Source organism: Hyla sarda, chromosome 2, assembly GCF_029499605.1.
Source record: "Hyla sarda isolate aHylSar1 chromosome 2, aHylSar1.hap1, whole genome shotgun sequence".
NCBI classification, from domain to species: Eukaryota; Metazoa; Chordata; class Amphibia; order Anura; family Hylidae; genus Hyla; species Hyla sarda.
The window spans coordinates 165,078,934-165,099,875 of record NC_079190.1 but is presented as its reverse complement, the minus strand read 5'-3'; the positions used below and the strand labels follow the sequence as shown (position 1 = coordinate 165,099,875).

At 43.2% G+C, this 20,942-nt stretch overlaps 1 protein-coding gene across 3 annotated transcripts in view; it reads left to right on the top strand.

The window, feature by feature from the left end:
* Nucleotides 1–18,181, top strand: part of ERCC5 (ERCC excision repair 5, endonuclease) — a 46,594-nt gene extending 28,413 nt beyond the window's left edge. For all 3 annotated transcript variants that reach the window (XM_056555696.1, XM_056555698.1, XM_056555697.1), the window contains exons 13-16: nucleotides 1,317–1,461; nucleotides 9,972–10,174; nucleotides 10,884–10,966; nucleotides 12,594–18,181. In XM_056555696.1, the coding sequence (XP_056411671.1) occupies nucleotides 1,317–1,461; nucleotides 9,972–10,174; nucleotides 10,884–10,966; nucleotides 12,594–13,139 (977 nt within the window). In that variant the 3' untranslated portion in view covers nucleotides 13,140–18,181. The remainder of the gene's footprint in view (nucleotides 1–1,316; nucleotides 1,462–9,971; nucleotides 10,175–10,883; nucleotides 10,967–12,593) is intronic.
* The last annotated feature ends 2,761 nt before the right edge of the window (nucleotides 18,182–20,942 follow it).

Here is a 20,942-nt window from a genome sequence, read left to right as displayed (position 1 = left end):
GGACAGAATTTGATAAATCTCCCCCATATATTTGTATATACTTATGGTATTCATTGTTGGCCTGAATCTGTCCATGGCCGTTGTATTTTCTGCTGAACAAATATTTGTAGTTGTAGCCAAACATCTTAACAAGATTTTTCTGCACTTTAACTATGATGAATTCTGGCTTTGTAAAATTCTCTGGGTTCAGCAATGTTTCGAACCACATATTCATTAAAGATGCTTCATGATGCTATATCTCAATATTTATCTCTAGCTTTGGCCTTATCAAGAAAACAAGTATTAGACGTTACGCAGGATAGGCCATCAATGTCTAACTAGTTAACTGGCTAGCCAGCTTGGCTCTGTTCATTGTCTAGTGGTGGCATCTGGTTACTGCAGCACATTTCTCATTCACTTCAATGGGAGTTGAGTTGTAGCTGCCTGACTACACAATGGATATCGCCAACTGTTTCTAGCCTTTCATTGTGTGTGTACAAAAGCCACTGCTCTGCTGATTAGAAATTGATGGCCTTTCCGGTAGATAAGCCATCAGTGTTAAATATACCCAGAAAACCTGCTGCAACCAGGGCTTAAAGGGGTACTCTGCCTCTAGACATCTTAACCCCTATCCAAAGGATAGGGGATAAGATGTCTGATCGCAGGGGACCCCCGCGATCTCTGCTGCAGCACCCCAGACATCCAGTGTACGGAGCGAACTTCACTTCCTAATGGATGACTGGTGATGCAGGGCGCAGGTTCATGACGTCAGTCACGCCCCGCTTGTGATGTCAGGGCCACACCCCCTCAATTCAAGTCAATGGGAGGGGGCGTAATGTCACGAGCCTCCGGCACTGCACCTGAAGCTCTAAACGAACGCCGAGTGCAGCAAGGAGATTGCAGGGGTCCCCAGTGGCAGGACCCCTGCGATCAGACATCTTATCCCCTATCCTTTGGATAGGGGATAAGATTTCTAGAGGCAGAGTACCCCTTTAACAAGAGTTCCAATAGCCTAGAGGCAAATTTTGGACCTAGCCTGTGATCACCTCCTGCTTGTTGCTCAAATACACGCATTATTGCTAGGGTTTGTAATAACGTGTCACATTTATACCTTGCTGGAGCTGCCCCATTGAACAGGTCTGATGCAATGGTGGTACTGTATGATGGTAGATCTTAGCATGTCTCATTTTGCTGTTTCTTATTTTCTACTGCATATTAAAGTGAATATGATGACGTGTGATAGGTGCAACATTGGATACTGTTTTTTACAAATTATATTTTACTAATGTGAAAATATATAGACATTACTGTTAACTCCTAATCCAATTCTTCTGCAGGTTTAGATCGTTCTAAACTTATTAATTTAGCATACTTGATGGGGAGTGACTATACTGAAGGAATACCCTCAGTGGGCTATGTTTCTGCTATGGAGATACTGAATGAATTTTCTGGGCATGGTCTAGAACCTCTGATGAAGTTCAAGTAAGTACTAATTATATTATATACCTTCATAAATATTCTTGTAACTGTTTGTATCAATGGGCACGGAAATCATTTCATCATTTAATGGCTTGATAAGAATCTATTTAGCCAAAAGCACAAAACACACACATATAAGGGTATACAAATAGTAATGTGAATTGGTACTGACAAAATATTACCCTTAAAAACTATAGGCACAATATATTGTGACCTCCTGCGTTAAGCATAGCCAAAATAAAGAAAATGTGGTCACTAGAGCATATAAAAATGTATATATTTATTGGTATGCATTAAAAATACTAAATATGTTAAAAGAGAAAAACAGCATCAACAAAAACATACAGCGACATCACCGGCACATCTGCCTAACATGGGATGGTAGTGAGTGGGTATATAGTCACATAAGTAAATATAGGAATATATAGAAGGCAGCAAATGGTACACAGTGTAAACAACAATGACTTACAGTACATAGTGTAATAAAGTGCCATTACATATTGTATCACAACACTACATCAGTACATGGAATAACTGCAGAAAAATACCCACAAGACCGCAATAAAAGTGCAAGACAGAGACTGGGATGGCACCACTCCAACGCGCGTTTCGGCATGCTAACCTTTGTCCAGGAGAATATGTAATGGCACTTTATGCATATGGCACTTTATTACACTAAGTCATTGTTGTTTACACTGTGTACCATTTGCTTCCTTCTATATACTCCTATATTTACTTATGTGACTATATACCCACTCACTACCATCCCATGTTAGGCAGATGTGCCGGTGATGTCGCTGTATGTTTTTGTTGATGCTGTTTTTCTCTTTTAACATGGTTAGTATTTTTAATGCATACCAATAAATATATATATTTTTATGTGCTCTACTGACTCCATTTTCTTTTTTTGGCTATTGATAAGAATCGAGTGTATTATCCTTCTGTGTTCTGGAGATCAATGTTTCTGTAGGTGCTATTAAAGGTATTCTAGTTTTAGAAAATTGTATTTTAATAGGACTAAAACAATCACAAAAACCCGGGGCCGTAGCCCAGTGCCCAAAAACTCCCTATAATAAGGCTCCCCTAAAACATAACTTTTATTATTTTTATATATATATATATATATATATATGTAAATAAAAATAAGTGTGACCAAAAACCTTTTAAAGGAAAACTGTCACCCTGATCACCCACACTTAACCCAATACACAGGGTTATATTGTGGGTGACCTGGAGTGCAAAGATGTGTCAAATACCAAATTCCATCCAGTGACTCCTGTGATATTGCCCGACGAAAGTCCCGTTCTCTGACCATTCTCCCGGTCCCGATTGCTGTCTGCCCCCTGCTTTTTTTTATTTTTTATTTTTTTTGCAGAAAACTACCAAAATTGCTGTAAAAATGGCTTGAATGCAGATTAGTAATAAATGCAACATGTGCTGCAACCTTGCTGATTGTGCATTAGTCTGCAGTGAAATAAAATGTTCTGCAACAGCTCTGGGTGGGGAATGGGCAGAAGGGCTTTGGAATGGGTGTAGGTGAGGGGGGGGGGGGTGGTACAGTGATGAAGAGCTGGGGTAAAGCAGTGCAGTCTAGGAATTGTAGTGCTGAGTAACTGCTCAAGTCCAGAAATAAGACCCCAAAAAGGAAATAGATTTTTGGTGGTTTCTGAACTGGGGCAGCCAGGTAAGCTTTATGCTTCTACAAAATTATTATAATTTTTATTTTATTTTTTTTGCCATGTGTTAAGTACCCCTTTTTAAATTACAAGGCTAAATGACAAATTTTGAGCCTCATCAAAAGTCAGTTTTTACTGCTAAAAACAGTATGTAACATTGCACATCAGCCATTTTTGGGCCATGATCACCTTAATATATCAAAATAAAAACATTAAAAAAAAGCTCAAAAGATGTACATTACCTTTAATTTATGTCCCTTTAACCATGGATGTAACCTTAAACTACATGGGAACTCATTACAGTTCGAGGACAAAACAGTGTTTAGGTTTTGTTTTGTTGTTGTTTTTGTTGTTGTTTTTGTTGTTGTTGTGTTTTTGTTTGTTTTTGGAAATGTTTTAAACTATAATACCTGCTTTATTATTTTTCATATCTTAACCCCTTAACGACATAGGATGTAAATCCTGGTGCCCTGGTACTTAACACACCAGGACATACATTTATGTCCTGTACATGACCACGAGCACCGGCGTTAATGGCGCACATCAACGATCACTCTGATGTCCGTGATCAATACAGGCAGGGGTGTGGAAATAAAAAAAAAAAAAAAAAAAAACTATTTGTCAAAGGGACTAAAACGGAGCACAATCTACTTGTCCCTCATGACGATCCACTTGTCCTGGTACATAAAATAATTTCAACCAAAATAGTCTGTAAATAAGGTCTTAATTAATAGAAAATTTATAGGCAGACCAGTATGTCACCCCATTAGGTGGATAGGGCCCCTGATAAGTAAGTCCGCACTAATAAATAGGTAGTCCCCCCCTTTCAGGTAGGTACGTCCCCTCATCAGGTAGGCAGGCATGTAGGGCTCCACTAGTATGTAAATAGGGCCCCAGATATATATATATATGCCCCCCCCCCCCCCAACTGGTAAAAAGGTAGGGCTCCCAGACAGAGCCCCAGATAGCAAGGAGCCCCATTAGGTAGGGCTCCAGATAGATGTCACCCCCATCAGGTAGGGCTCCCATTTAAACAATTATACTCCCTAATTCAGAGCTTTCCAAACTTTTCATGGACGCCCTTACATAGTTTGGTGACACACTACTTGCTATACTGCCAATTGCGTTGTGCGTCGACAATGCACAATGTAGTACCAGTATCAGCATTAGAAAAGCTGCTAACTTCCTGTGCCAGTTCATTCCCCCCCCCCTTATCACACCCTGTGCCATTATATTACCCTTTCTCTGATGTTCCCTTTTGCCATCATATTCCCTCCCCTCCCCCTGTGCCATTCTATTTCACCCCTCCCCCTGTGCCATTCTATTTCACCCCTCCCCCTGTGCCATTCTATTTCACCCCTCCCCCTGTGCCATTTTATTTCACCCCCCCCCCCCCCGTGCCATTTTATTTCGCCCCTCCCCCTGTGCCATTCTATTTCACCCTCCATATCCTTCACTGATTCACCAAACCCCCTCCCCCTCCTTTTACCTGTCCTCCATCCCCATGTGCCCTCTGACAGGCTCACGGGCACGGTGGTTATGTTGCTGGACTGCATCCTCTGTCCTAACGGAGGTGCGTGCGATGAGTGACGTCATTGCACGCACCTACGCTGGGACGCTGAAGTCCTGTGCGGCTCGCTATAGGCTGCAGCATACAGCTGCAGTCTATAGGAGTTTAGTGATGGGGCGAGAATGATTGCCCCTTTATATGTGAATTCCTCAGGCGTTTAGCTCTGCTAGCCCAAAGCAGGGCTAAATGTCTGAAGAATTCATGTGCCCGGCACCTGGAACTGCATTTCATGGGAGTCGACGATACAATTTCCACATCCCTGCATGGCATCTGCAGCAGTGCGGACACTAAATTGGATGATCGGATCGCCCGCAGCGCTGCCACGGGGATTCGATCATCCATAAGGGAGGTCCCCCTCACCTGCCACTGTCCGTCTGCATGGGTCTTCTGCTCTGGTCTGAGATTGCGCAGACCAAAGCAGAAGAGCGACGATAACACTGATCAGTGAGTATTAGCAGTCAAGTGATTACTATACATAATAATAAAATAAAGTGAACAAATGAAACAAAAAAAAAAAAAGGAAAAAAACATTTGAAAAATCCCCACCCCAGTAAAATGTAAATTGTCACATTTTACCCCCAGAAAGTGTAAAAAAAAAAAAAAGTATAAATATATTTGGTATCGCCACATGTGTAAATGTCCGAACTATCAAAATAAAATGTGATTGATCCCGATGAACGGCATAAACATAAAAAAAAAACTTAATAATTTGGTTAAAAAGTTAGAGATTTTTTTAAAGCGGTACAATAATAGAAAAGTATGTAATCATGGGTATCATTTTAATCGTATTAATCAGAATAAAGAAAACATGTCACTCTTACCGTAAATTTTACCACGTGAAAACGAAACCTTCCAAAATTTGCAAAATTACGGTTTTCTTTTCAGTTTCCCCACACATAGTATTTTTTTTTTTTTTTTTTTCGCCATACATTTTTATGGTAAAGTGAGTGATGTCATTACAAAGGACAACTGTAATGTCGCGCAAAAAACAAGCCATTATACTAGTCTGTGGATGAAAGGATAAAAGAGAGATGATTTTTAGAAGGCAAGGAGGAAAAAATGAAAATGCAAAAATAAAATTGGCTGCGTCCTTAAGGCCAAAATGGGCTGCGTCCTTAAGCGGTTAAAATAAGTCCCAAATGGAGTGTGTAAGCATAGCTGTAGGGTTATATATGCTTTTAATTGTACAACACTGGAGTACCTAGTTGCCTGCTTCAAAGATTCTTGTCATATTATTACTGACAACCTATCTTGTCCTTGGCTGTAACCAGCTACGGCTAAACTCTCTGCTCGTGCTACTAGAGGGACATCTGGATTAGCTGACCTATTAGTTCTGTTCCCTAATAAAACATGTGGAAATGGGATGGTCAAAAGTGTAGGTGAGCAGTTATTGTTTTTCCATATTGATAATATGGTTGTAGCTTAAAAGGGGTTGCCTCATCAAGACATGGTGACCTAGAACAGTGTGTCCCAGCCAGGGTGCCTCCAGCTGTTACAAAACTACAACTCCAAGCATGCCCGGACAGCCTTTGGCTGTCCGGGCATGCTGGGAGTTGTAGTTTTGCAACAGCTGGAGGCATCCTGGTTGGGAAACATTGGCCTATAAAAAGCTGAACATAACCTTTTGGCATTTCATTGTAAAGCTCGTTGGGAGTCCTTAAAAGGGTACTCCGCTGGAAAACATTTTTATTTTTAATCAACTGGTGCCAGAAAGTTAACCTCCCTGGCGGTATGATTCTGTCTGGAAATGTGTACCAAAAGCGGTACAATTTTTTTTAACTGAATATCACATCTCCCTCTGCCCATTTCACATCTCCCCCGTCACATTCCCCTCTCCCTTGTCACATCCCCCGTCACATTCTCCCCCCTCCTTGTCACATTCTCCCCCTTCATGTTACATTCCCCTCCCCCTGTCACATCCCCCCCCTTGTCACATTCCCCTCCCCCCCTGTCACATCCCCCCCAGTCACATTCCCCCCCTTGTCACATTCCCCCCCTTGTCACATTCCCCCCCAGTCACATTCCCCCCCAGTCACATCCCCCCCCCCCCCTGTCACATCCCCCTCCTTGTCACATCCCCCCCTCCTGTCACATTCCCCCCTTTGTCACATTCTTCCCCCCCCCTTGTCACCTTGTCCTGCAGCAGTATCATACACTGGGTTTGCCGGCAGATTTCAAACCTAGTGTATGTGCTGCAGAACAAGCCCTTTCCCCTTCAGCCAATCACAGGCTTTACACCACTGCGGCCTGTGATTGGCTGAAAAGTGAAAGGTCCTAGAAGATGAATAGTGAAGAGAGGACACCCCGGACCGCACGGAGGGGAACGGCATCTTCAGGGACCGGGACTAGGTGAGCAAAAGGTTTTTTTTATTTTACTACTTCTTCCTTTTACATTTAGCTCAGTGTTTTTCTAACAGGGTGCCTCCAGCTGTTGTGAAACTACTACTCCCAGCATGCCCGGACAACCTTTGGCTGTTCAGGCATGCTGAGAGTTGTGGTTTTGCAACAGCTGGAGGCCCCCTGGTAGGGAAACACTGACTTTTAGTATTTTTCTTTACCTGCTCTGGCCGGCCCCCGCAACGGGAGCCGACCAGAGCAGATAATCACATGTTTTCCCGGGGGCCGCATCGCTATATCGCATTGCTTTTGCGATATATCGTGCAGCCCGGCAGGGAACTCTGTAATTCTACCCCGAGCGTGACTCGGGGTTACCGATCCTGGCAGGGAAAATTAACCCCGAGTCACGCTCGGGAATACCGCTCAGGAGGTTAAACAGATTTGTAAATTACTTTTATTAAAAGATCTTAATTCTTCTAGTACTTATAAGCTTCTGTATGCTCCACAGGAAGTTCTTTTCTTTTTGAATTTCCTTTCTGTCTGACCACAGTGTTCTATGCTGACACCTCTGTCTATTTTAGGAACTGTCCAGAGTAGGAGCAAATCCTCATAGGAAACCGTTCCTGCTCTGGACAGTTCCTGACATTGACAGAGGTGTCAGCAGAGAGCACTGTGGTCAGACAGAAAGGAAATTAAAAAAGAAAAGAACTTCCTGTGGAGCATACAGAAGCTTAAAAGTGCTAGAAGGATTACGAATTTTTAATAGAAGTAACTTACAAATCTGTTTTAACTTTCTGTCATCAGTTGATTAAAAAAAAAAGTTTTCCAGTGGAGTACCCCTTTAAGAAATGCCATTAATGTCCAAATGTATCATGATGTATGTCATAAAAGCTATATTATATGTATAGAATGTGTGTACAGTTTTTATAAAGTGTTAAAAGTATTTTTAACTCACTTTTGTCCTGGTACATTGTGTAATGTTTAAATTGGAGAAGTGGCCATGAAAGACTCTTAGGAATACACTCAAACCACCATTCATTTAAAGGGGTACTCCGCCCCTAGACATCTTATCACCTATCCAAAGGGGGGGGGGCGTTGCGGGGTGGGGGCTCTGTCGGTGATAGGACTCAGGACCCCAGGACAGGCAGGGGGAGAGAAGCGGGAGGCGGCGTCGGTCTCTGGCACTGCAAAAGCCGCTGCAGTTCATGGATTTAAAGCGCCCGATCTGCAGCGGTGTAGCGGGGGGGGGGGGGGGGATAAATGGCTGTTAACTTATACCGGAATATCAGTATAAGTTATCGGCTATCGGCCCTAACCTCCACAGAGTATCGGTATCGGCCCAAAAAAAACGATATTGGTCGATCCCTACTAAGTACTTGAAGGATTAAGAATTTTTAATAGAAGTAATTTACAAATCTGTTTAACTTTCTGGCTCCAGTGGATTTAAGAAAAAAAAAAAAAAGTTTTCCACCAGAGTACCCCTTTAAGGACTTAATTCTGTATTTTGTCACAGAATTTCATTGTAAGTGCTATATCCACTTCCTGATCTACATTTAAAGCCATGTGATAAAAAGTCATGTCACAAAAAACTAATAAACTGTTTACAATGTTTGGTTAGGAGAGGAGGCTATAAAGGACACTTGAAGACATAGCTAAGGACCTATAACTATCTGGTGGTACAAACTTGCAAAGGTTGTGAACTTGAAATTGTGTTAGTGGGATCCAGTTACCGCTGTTCTGTTTCTGCAAAATGAAGGTTATGTAATGGGACTCCTCCTTGTGGCTCTGGTCTCATGTCGCAGTTGAATTGCATTTTCGGTGCTTTTTTTATTTTTATTATGCAGTAAACAACATTGCAAGATTTTAAATAGTATATTAAAGTCTGACTATTTTCTGAAGCCAATACCCTTCAATACAGTTCAAATATCACAATTTAGTTGGTAGAGATTTGCTTCAGTAAATACACTGTTCTAATCATTGGTTCAGTGTAGCCGCCCTCTTAGGCAATGGAAAAACACAATTTAATGGGGTTATCCAGGGATGGAAACACAGAGCTAATTTCTTCCAAAAAACAGCACCACATCTGTCCTCAGACTCTGTGTGGTATTGCAGCTCAGTTCCTTTGAGTTAACTGGAGCCAAGTTGGAGGACAGGGATGGTGTTTTTTTGGAAGAAGTTAGCTTTGTGTTTCTATTTTCCTTTAACGTGAGAACATAGTCTATATTCACACGTACAGTACAGTGATCCCTCAACTTACAATGGCCTCAACATACAATAGTTTCAACATACAAAGGTCTATTCTGGACCATTGTAAGTTGAAACCAGACTCAACATACAATGCTACAGACAGTCCCAGATCTTTGAAACGTGTCAATAGCTGGAAGAACTGACCAATCAGAATGGGCATTCACTGGTAAAACCCCTGTATTACTGAAGTGTATGCACTGACTGGTGTCTGGTAGCGCCCCCTATAGTACAGCGAGGTATTACATGTTCTGTACTACTCTTTACCTGTATTACTGAAGTGCATGCACTGACTGGTGTCTGGTAGCGCCCCCTACAGTACAGGGAGGTACTACATGTTCTGTACTCTTTACCTGTCCCAGGGTTAGCTGCTCCTTTGGACACCAGGTGGACCATGTTACTTTTTTGGGACACTTTGTGTACTGTACCGGACCCCGAAGAAGCTCCTGTCCTCTACATAGACCAGTGTTTTCCCAAGCAGGGTACTCCCAGCTGTTGCAAAACTACATCTCCCAGCATTTTCTTCTGCAGATCTCAATGTAAACCTAATGACTGAACACAGCTTGAAATCCTGCGCATCAAATCTGCACAGAATACTGTACGTGTGAATAGACCCTTAAAGTATGTTTTAGTCTTTCAAAGTGTTAAAATAGGTAAACCTGAACTACTCCTACTATTTCTTGCAGGGAATGGTGGACAGAAGCCCAAAAGAATAAGAAAACCAGACCTAATCCCCAAGATACCAAAGTGAAGAAGAAGTTACGGAATCTAGAGCTACATCCTGCATTTCCTAATCCAGCTGTAGCTGATGCATATATGAAGCCTGTGGTAGATGATTCCAAAGGAGCTTTTGCCTGGGGACGGCCAGACCTAGAAGAAATCCGAGAATATCCTTTATATATTTACATATGCTATTATATTTCTGAATGAGAAGCTTTTAAAAGGGTATTCCAGGTTTTTTAACTTCAAACTATGATGTCCCTGCTGCAATGTTATGTAGTTATAACAGGTACAAATTTTACCTTCCAGGAATACATTAATTTTTTTTTATATATATATTTCTATGGTTTCCCCCAGGTTCAGCATTCCAATAGCAATAGCTGATTACGGGGGGGGGGGGGGGGGGGGGGGGGTTGGGGTTTATGGTGGCTTCCTCTTGCATTTCCTGACAAGCCGGCCCCCTGGTAATGCGTGATGTCCCGCCTTGCCTGCGTTCAATACGTCCCCGCATTCTGCAGACCGCTGAGATCACTTGCTGCAGGCATGACGGGACATCCAATTTTACAGCACACATTATCTGGGCATCAACGCGTCAGACTGGCGTTCAGCTAATCGCTGGCCCACCAATGTCCCACCTCCGGCTGTGCGGCAGTGTTATGTATTGGACCCCAGCACCTGGAAGAAGTCCGTCAGCAGAGGGCAGAGCAGCATACTGGTAGCATCAGAGGGGTGGTGTTAGGGAAGTCGTTCTTTTATTTGGGAGGGGGGGGTTAATTTCGGTAGCCTGGGCAGGTATTTAAAAAAAAAAAGTGTAATGCCACATAACCCTTTTAATAGTATAATATATTATTTTAAAAGATCCTTAACTTCAAATACATTTTGTGAGAGCCGCTTTGGCTGGTATCGATCCAAGACTGATGATGTCTTACTGCCAGTACTGAAGCAGTTAAATACACAACAGGTAATTCTCTGATTGCTTTTAAATAAGATAATTGTAATCCCATAGATTTTACATACTGGACTTTTATGTGTTGTTTGAGCTTACTTTTTAACACCCTAATGACTGCCAATAAACATTTTGTATAGTGTTTAACAGTGATTGAAGTTAAAGCAGGATTAGAAGCTGAACCAGCTGTATAATGCAACTGCAGGGATTAGACTTCAGGTCGATCAGGCAGTGTAACCCTCTGCGTGCCACAATTATTAGTAATCGCAGCATGTAGAGGGTGATTTGACAGATGCCACACCTCTCAGGGGTCTAATCGGCACCCCAGTGACAATAACTGTGTCAGTTTATTACCATGGTAGCCAGAGGCTTTCTGAAGGCCTCGATCTGTTAAAGCAATAAGTCAGTCATTTGCTACCTTGGTTAGAATCAAGGTAGGTTTACATGTATTTTGTAAAGTTTCTGTTTGGCTGGAATGGATTAAAAAATGATGCATACATTGTTTTTCTATCCAGCAAGTTGACAGTTAACCTATGGCGTTTTGGAGGGAATGTTGGGTGCAACATCCAGATTGTTACATCCAGCATTCCCATCCAGAGTAGCTCTAGATCCCCAGACATATGTTTAAGTTGCAGTAGCAAAATGTTTGGATTAGAATAATGAATTTATATTCTCTTATTTAGTTGCTCATAAATCACAGTAGCAGTGCTCACATATAGTCATTGCAACGTACAATACCGTGACTTCTGAACAATGCTTACCCCCCTTGGCACATTGGTAGAAGAGGTAGTCTGAAACTTTGATAAAACCCTTTATTTAAATACAGTGGTCCCTCAACATACAATGGTAATCCGTTCCAAACGGACCATCGTTTGTTGAAACCATCGCATGTTGAGGGATCCGTGCAATGTAAAGTATAGGACAGTGGTATATAACCTGCGGACCTCATGATGTTGCAAAACTACAACACCCAGCATGCCTGGACAGCCGATGGCTGTCCAGGCATGCTGGGTGTTGTAGTTTTGCAACATCTGGAGGTCTGCAGGTTGAAGACCACTGATAGAGGAAGTTGTACTCGCCTGTCCCCGCAACTCCGGACAGTCACTGCTTGTCACCGCTGCCCTGGATGTCGCCGTCCATCGCTGTCGCCGCGTCCCCGAGGTGTCCCCGACGCTCCAGTAAGGCTTCTGCTTCCCCGGCATCCGCACTCTCCATCGCCGCCATCTTGTTGTTATGCACGCCGCTCCTATTGGATGACGGGACGGCATGCGCAGCGACGTGATGACGTTGATGGAGAGCGCCGGCAATGCAGGGGATCCCGAAGAGGACACGCCAGAGCCCCGAGGACAGGTAAGGGACATCACCGGAGCTCACGGGGCACCGTAAACAGCTATCCGGCGGCAGCTGAAGCAGTCTACGCTGCCGGATAGCCGTTTATGCGATGGCCCCCACATACAAAAGCATCGTATGTTGATGCTGCCTTCAACATGCGATGGCCTCTGAGAGGCCATCGCATGTTGAAATTATCGTATGTCTGGGCCATCGTAGGTCGAGGGGTCACTGTATGTGTATAAAGTCTAACTGTAATGTATGAACATAACCAAATGAGATCAAGTATATTCTTTTGCATCTCTGTTAACAGACCCAGCTCCGGATTGATTCTTTCTTTCGGCTGGAGAAACATGATGCTCATGGTGTGAAGAGTCAGCGACTGCGCAGAGCGGTAACTTGTATGAAAAGAAAGGAAAGGGATAATGAAGCTCTAGAAGTAGAAGAGGCCACTGGACTGATGGCAGAAGAGGTTGCACTTGAGGATAAGAAAAATACAAACCTTAGTAGAAACCGCCAGAAAGGAAAGAAAAAAAATGAGAAAAAATTAGAAAGTCCTCCATCTGAGAGTGTTGAAGGTGGCTTTCTTGGGTCTGGAGCCAAGCCTTTGTCTCCTAAGAATGAAAAATCATTTGGTGATAACTTGGAGAAGGATACACAAAAACTCAACAGTTGCACAAACTCTTACAAGCAAACAAAACCAAGCAAATCTAGCCAAGTTGTCTCAAGTGTAAAGACTGAAACACTGGAAACAAGCAGCTCAAGTGATGATGAAGACAAGGTAGTGCTAGTAGCAGCCAAACCTGTATTTCAGGGAAAGAAAAGAAAACCAAGAACTCTAAAGGGCCAAAGGAATTAAAAATAACAATTTTGACCTTTTTATACCTTATATGAACTTGATGTTTCTTACCCTTTTTCTACACCATCTTCTAAAATTAAATTATGTGCAACTAGGAGTTTTGCTGTTTTATGTCTGTTTATATTTAGTCCTTTTTTTACAATGGGTTGTTGCTTTTTTTATGTACATTTTATACTGTTTTGCCCCAGTTTTTAACCCCTTAAGGACTCAGCGTTTTTCATCATAACGCTTTCAATTTTGCACCTAAAAATCCATATGATGGCTTATTATTTGCGCCATCAATTCTACTTTGCAGTGACATTAGTAATTTTACCAAAAAATCCACGGAAAAAAACATCATTGTGCGACAAAATTGAAGAAAAAATTTCATTTTGTAAATTTTGGGGGCTTATCATTATTCTGTAGGTCCATACGGTTAAAATGATACCCTACTTATATAGGTTTGATTTTGTCGCACTTCTGAAAAAAATCATAACTACATGCAGGAAAAGGTATACGTTTAAAATAGTCATCTTCTGACCCCTGTAACTTTATTTTTCTGCGTACGGGCTGGAATGAGGGCTAATTTTTTGCGCCGTGTTCTGAAGTTTTTATTGGTACCATTTTTGTGTTGATCGGACTTTTTGATTGCTTTTTATTTATTTTTCTTATGATATAAAAAGTGACCAAAAATACACTATTTTGGACTTTTGAATTTTTTTGCACGTATGCCATTGACCGTGCGGTTTAATTAATGATAGCATTTTATATTCGGACATTTACGCACGCAGCAATACCACATATGTAAATTTGTATTTTTATTTACAGTTTTTTTTTTTTTTTTTATGGGTAAAAGGGGGGTGATTCAAACTTTTATTAGGGAAGGGGTTAAATGACCTTTGTTAACTTTTTTTTTCACTTTTTTTTGCAGTGCTATAGCTCCCATAGGGACCTATAGCACTGCACACACTGATCTCTTATGCTGATCCTTGCAAAGCCATAGCTTTGCACGGATCAGCGAGATAGGGGCTCGATTGCTCAAGCCTGTAGCTCAGGCTTGGAGCAATCAAACCCCGATCGGACACCGCGGAGAGAGGTAAGGAGACCTCCGCCTGCGTCCCAGCTGGTCGTAACATCGCGATTTTATTGCGATGTCCCGATCAGCCTGACTGATCTGCCGGGAAGCGTTTACTTTCGTTTTCATATGCGGCGATCAATTTTGATCGCCGCGTCTGAAGGGTTAACAGCGCGGCACAACGATCGGTGCCGCACGCTGTTAGCCCAGGGTCCCGGCTATTGTTAGCCGGGACCGACCCGGTGTGATGCGGGGTCACGGCGTGACCCCATTTTTCACACCAGGACCGGGCTCAGGGCGTACAGGTACGCCCTGAGTCCTTAAGAGGTTAAGGTACTGTTACCGTGTTATTGACCAAACAAAGTGAGGTCTACTGTTCGATGGATTTTGTCTGTGTGTATATTCTGTGATAACTTGAAAATACTGTCATAGATTTGTCTAATATTTAACATTATAACCCACTTGGGAATGGATATATAGCCATATTAAATTTGTCTGAAATGAGTCAAGCAGATAAGAATGACTACCCCCTTCATTCACTGCTCAAAAAAATAAAGGGAACACCAAGATAAGATCTTAGATCTGAAAGAATGAACTAATCGTATGAAATACTTTTGTCTTTACATAGTTGAATGTGCTGACAATAAAATCACACAAAAATTATCAATGGAAATTAAATTTATCAACCCATGGAGGTCTGGATATGGAATCACACTCAAAATCAAAGTGGAAAACCACACTACAGGCTGATCCAACTTTGATGTAATGTCCTTAAAACAAGTCAAAATGAGGCTCAGTAGTGTGTGTGGTCTCCACGTGCCCATATGACCTCCCTACAACACATGGGCATGCTCCCGATGAGGTGGTTGATGGTCTCCTGAGGGATGACCTCCCAGACCTGGACTAAAGCATCCGCCAACTCCTGGACAGTCTGTGGTGCAATATGGCAAACATACATCCCCCAGCAAGTCCTCACTGTCAGGGCACGCTAGAAGTTGTAGTTTTGCTAATGCTAGCAGGCGGAGGGGAGATGTTACAGGAGCCGACTGCGCTGTGGCAAAACTACAACTCCCAGCATGTCTTCACCGTCAGGGCATGCAGGGAGTTGTGGTTCTGCTAATGGTAGCGGGCGGAGGAGGTGGCAGGGAGATGTGCGACGGAGCTATGCGAACGAGAGATGTGCAGCACGGGGGCGATGTGAGCGTTGTTGTCCCCCTCTGCGCCAAACCTGAAAAAACTGAAATCTTCAGACTGAGCCCCACTAGTGTGTTTGCTTTAGGTGCAGTTCAAGACGCAGCTGTCTGCTTTTGCATGCTGTGAACAGTGCCTAGTCGTGCATGTGCCGGACATTACCTCTTCTAATCACTTTACTGTGACTATATGTTAGCGTACACATGCAAGTCATGACCACATTGTTGTTTCTGCTGAGCTGCATGTGGTTGATGCGGGGTTCTAGCACATGGCAGAAACATTAAAGTAAACTAGGGAAGAAGATCTGTATAGAATTAATCTAAATACAATTGTGCAGTGGAAAAACTCATGTTAACTGCAGGATTTATGCCATCACACTGCAACTGTGCAGTATATTGAATAGTTATACTAAATGTTATTACCCAAAATTTTGGGAAGTCTTGTGGTAAGAAACGGTCAAGATTTGAGCACTTACAGTACAATTCATCATCACTATTATAAAGAGAGTTGAAATGTTAGTGGTTGCTTCTTCCAATAAATGTCAGATGTCATGGCCCCTGTAAACAAGAGTTTACTTTGCTAGTGCCAATGTCTGAAATAGAAACTTGCTCCACTGAATGTCTATTCACATGTGGTAGAATTGTTGTAGAAATTTCTGTCATTGAAAATCCATTCCATACATCATGGGGTTATTTCTGCAGCATGTGCATTGATTTCTGCAAATCCTATTCAGAGTCCCAAAATTGTTAAAAACATGCTTTTAGCATGATCACCATGGGAAAGGCTGCATTGGAAGCACGCTGGCTTGGACTTCTTTTGGCTGTTTATTAGGTTTGTTGCTGCATACAGCATATGATGAAATTCTTACCTGAAATTGTATTTTCCTGTAGTTCAAAGGCAGCACATACCGTATTTTTCGCCCTATAGGACGCACCGGCATATAAGACGCACCCAATTTTAAAGGTGCAAAATCTAGAAAAAAAAAATTTCTGAACCCAACAGTGATCTTCAACCTGTGGACCTCCAGATGTTGCAAAACTACAACACTCAGCATGCCCGGACAGCCGTTGGCTGTCTGGGCATGCTGGGATTTGTAGTTTTGCAACATCTGGAGGTCCGCAGGATGAAGACCACTGGTATAAGAGGTTATACTCACGTGTCCCCACCGCTCCGGACCCGTCACCGCTGCCCTGGATGTCGCTCCATCGCTGTCACCGCGTCCCCGTGGTGTCCCCGACGCTCCGGATGTCTTCTTCCCGGGATCCACGCTTTCCATCGCCGTCATCACGTCGTTATGCTCGCTGCTCCTATTGGATGACAGGACGGCGTGCGCGACGACGTGATGACGTCGAAGGAGAGCGCCGCCATGCAGGGGATCCTGGCACGGAGCAGACACCGTGGAGGCAGGTAAGGTCCCTCCAGGTGTCCTGTAAGCTGCTCGGACGCCGCGATTTCACCGCGGCGGTCCCGAACAGCTCGACTGAGCAGCCGGGTTAGTGTCACTTTCGCTTCAGACGCGGCGGTCAGCTTTGATCGCCGCGTCTGAAGGGTTAATACAGGGCATCACTGCGGTATAATGATCAGCCCGACCACAGCAGCATTGTGTAATTGTACAGCAATATAAGGGGGAGATGTTGTGCTGCCTTTGAACTACAGGAAGAGAAAATTTCAGGTAAGAATTTTTATTCTTCCAGGATGTCCTTGAACAGCACACAGAGGGACAAGCACGGATTTCAGACGCACCAATTTGCCAAGTCTAAGCCAACTGCAGGATTGATGTCCAGTGTTTTATAAATGTTAAAGATGTGGACCATGTGGCTATTTTAAAAATCTCCTCCAATGAAATAGAATTTACTTCTGTCCAGGAAGCAGCGTCTGCTCTGGTTGAATGAGCTTTTATGGATAAAGGCGATAGTAGACCTTCTCTGGAATATGCCTCTGACACCGTACACTTGATCTAACTGGCATGAATGGACTTGCTTTCCTCATTTTATTAGGGCCCCCTGTTGAGGGAACTAAATGCTGGATGTTAGGTATTTCCCTTGATAGCAAACACATCTGTGGTGTCCCAGTACTGCATTTCATACGGTACTTATTTATCTATGGGTCCCCGTAGCCAGAGTCCCTAGGACTTAGTAATATCTGTTAGTCAGTCCGCCCCTAGTCGCCTCTATTATAGTGTATAGATTCCTAATGTATCCATAGAATAATGTATATAGTATTATTTCTGCATATAAATGCTTAATTACTTGTTTCCATGGCGTCGCAGGGCCTTCGGGTCAAAGGATGCGTTCCAAGCCTCATTCTGGATGCATTCCAGGCCTCACTTTGGTATCTCTAGCCTCATTTTGGGTTTTTTGCAATGTATATAGATCCTGTGATGTAAGCAATCCCATGATACTATGTAAAGTGAGTGGCAGACGTACGGACCAATCAAAATCGCCATGCCCCCTGCCCATATAAGGGAGCGGCGGCCATCTTCTCGCTCTCTTTCTCCTGGCTCTTGATGAGAGAAGACCTATATCTCAGTAATCGCAGTGAGTTAGGCCTGAGCCTTGCGGCAACGGCTGAATGATCTAAATTATAGAGTGTGTCATCCCCTAAGCACTCTGCAGTATCACCGGACTCAATATTTCCCCAAAATCCGGACGGATCTGCACATCATTCCCTAAATTCAGAGACTATAAGTTTCATGCAAGGTCCGCAACTTCTGCCTGTCGCTAAGCAACCTAAGAACTGTTATATGAGACTGTTACTACGTATTGGATATTGCAAGCACTGCAGTAAAGTTGTTCAAGTTAAATCTACTTGTGGACCTTCAGTCATTTCATTGCACCTATTGCTTCTGGGAAGGGCGACGATAGGCCGGAACATAGATTCAGCATACCAGCCCTCACCCTGGCGTCACGAGTGACTGGGTTAATATTAACCCCTCATATACCAACATCATGCTATCCCTACCATACAACCCACAAGGGCTACCACACATCTAATTGTGACCAACCATCTGAACACCTCCCTGTTAAGGGGCCACTATGCTGGCTGCATTGAGACAACTCAGAAGATCGTCTTTCACGTTGTCTAATCCTTGAATGTGGACCCCTTAGAGGCCCCACATTTTTCTCTGCCCATGTCAGAATTTGAGCACACTTTTGCTAACAGATCGTTTCCCCTGGAAAACATGTTTATTTATTTATTTATTTATTTTTTAAATCAACTGGTGCCAGAAAGTTAAACAGATTTGTAAATTACTTGTATTTAAAAATTTTAATCCTTTCAGTACGTATCAGCTGCTGTATGCTCCACAGGAAGTTCTTTTCTTTTTAAATTACCTTTCTGTCAGACCACAGTGCTCTCTGCTGACACATCTGTCTATTTTAGGAACTGTCCAGAGCAGAGGTTTGCTATGGAGATTTGCTCCTACTCTGGACAGTTCCTAAAATGGACGGAGGTGTCAGCAGAGAGCACTGTGGTCAGACAGAAAGGAAATTCAAAAAGAAAATAACTTTCTGGAACATGCAGCAGCTGATAAGTACTGGAAGGGGGAAGATTTTTAAATAGAAGTAATTTACAAATCTGTTTGCTTTTTATGCTATCTGAAAATAGAACACTTAGAAATATCATCTCTGCTCTCTCTTTATGTCTGAACTTGATATGTTGACAGAGTATGCATATTCTGCAGCTAAATGTACAAGGTTACATATGTCTGGGGCCACAAAATTGCTGGATAATTGGAAATTCACAGTTGCTGGATGTTTATACTGTTGTTTTATGGTCCTCCCTGGTAACAGTAAGATTTATGTGAACGTCTTACTGATGTGCTGACATTCAATATGAACCTAGCGCTGACCTTCTGACACTGCTGTTTGACCTTTGACTACTGCTTTCTCACACTGCAGCATAAACTTAAAATATTGCTTGTCAGCCTTCTTGCTAACTCTATCCTGCTAGACTGTAACAGAAATGAATGCTAATCCCTATTGAAGGTGCATTTCTTTTACCTATCCCTCTCCACCCTGGTGAGACAGCTGCAGGGTCCAAGCAGAGTATTAATGGAGGGGTGGCCACAGTGCTCCCCATTCACTTCTATTGGAGTTATCGAAACAGCCAAGGTGAATGCCCCTTTACAGGTAATATCCTTAGCTGTGTCAGTGGGGAAATTGGGTATGCACTGCAGTAAGACATAAAAATAAAAAATAAATTACACCTGCAGACTCCACCTCAAGATCATTTCTCAAATCCGCTTCTTTCTCTTTGTACAACTACTGGTACATGCTTTCATCATCTCCTGCTTGGAATACTGCAACACTCCAATTTTTCCTTAACATTGCTGTCCCACTTATCCACCTCTATCCTCATCTGCCTCTCCTCTTTGCCAATCCCTTCATTGGTTGCCTATTGCCAAACAGTCAAGAATATAAGGCTGCCAACAACCCATCCCCTCCATACATCTCTAACCTGATCTCATCCTGAGGCCTTGCGCCATACAATTAACGCCAAGATTTCTTTTGTGCTTCCTCCATACACTAGAAAACACTTCTCGACACATCCAGCTCTTGCCCACCATCAAGTCCTTAAAGGGGTACTCCGGCCCTAATACATCTTATCCCCTATCCAAAGCACAACCCCCATCTGTGGACATTGGGCCCTCATACCACCCTCATGGAGTCTGTTTCTGTCCATTTGAGTGGACACATGCACATTTGTGGCCTGCTGGAGGTCATTTTGCAGGGCTCTGGCAGTGCTCCTCCTGCTCCTCCTTGCAATAAGGCAGAGGTAGCAGTCCTGCTGCTGGGTTGTTGCCCACCCACGGCCTCCTCCATATCTCCTGATGTGCTGGCATGTCTCCTGATGTACTGGCCTGTCTCCTGGTAGCGCCTCCATGCTCTGGACACTGCTCCCAGACACAGCAAACCTTCTTGCCACAGCCCGCATTGATGTGTCATCCTGGAGCTGCACTACTTGAGCCACTTGTGTGGGTTGTAGACTCTCTCATGCTACCACTAGATTGAAAGCACCACCAGTATTCAAAAGTGACCAAAATAGCCAGGAAGCATAGGAACTGAGAAGTGGTCTGTGGTCAACCACTCCTTTATTGGGGGATGTCTTGTTAATTGCCTATAATTTCCACCTGCTGTCTGTTCCATTTGCACAACAGCATGTGACATTGATTGTCAATCAGTGTTGCTTCCTGAGTGGACAGTGTGATTTCACAGAAGTGTGATTGATTTGGAGTAACTTGTGTTGTCTGTGTTCCCTTTATTTTTTTGAGCAGTGTATTTCCTTGACTCATGTAAGATGTTGCTTGCAATAATGCAGGGTCATCTGGACCTCGCCTGTCAGCCTTCGACTATTGAGCCCCAGGTGATGCAAGGTACACCACATGGTTATTGTAGAAACTTGTCTTATTTGCCAGCCGTTGTACAGCTAGGTCAATTATTCCACTGTGGTATGACAGAGCTGAGTTACCAAACATGCCACCTGATGTTTGCCTCTAGCGTCAATCACACATGGACTGGCACTGTGTGATCTTCTGTCTGATGTATGGCCTTGGCTCA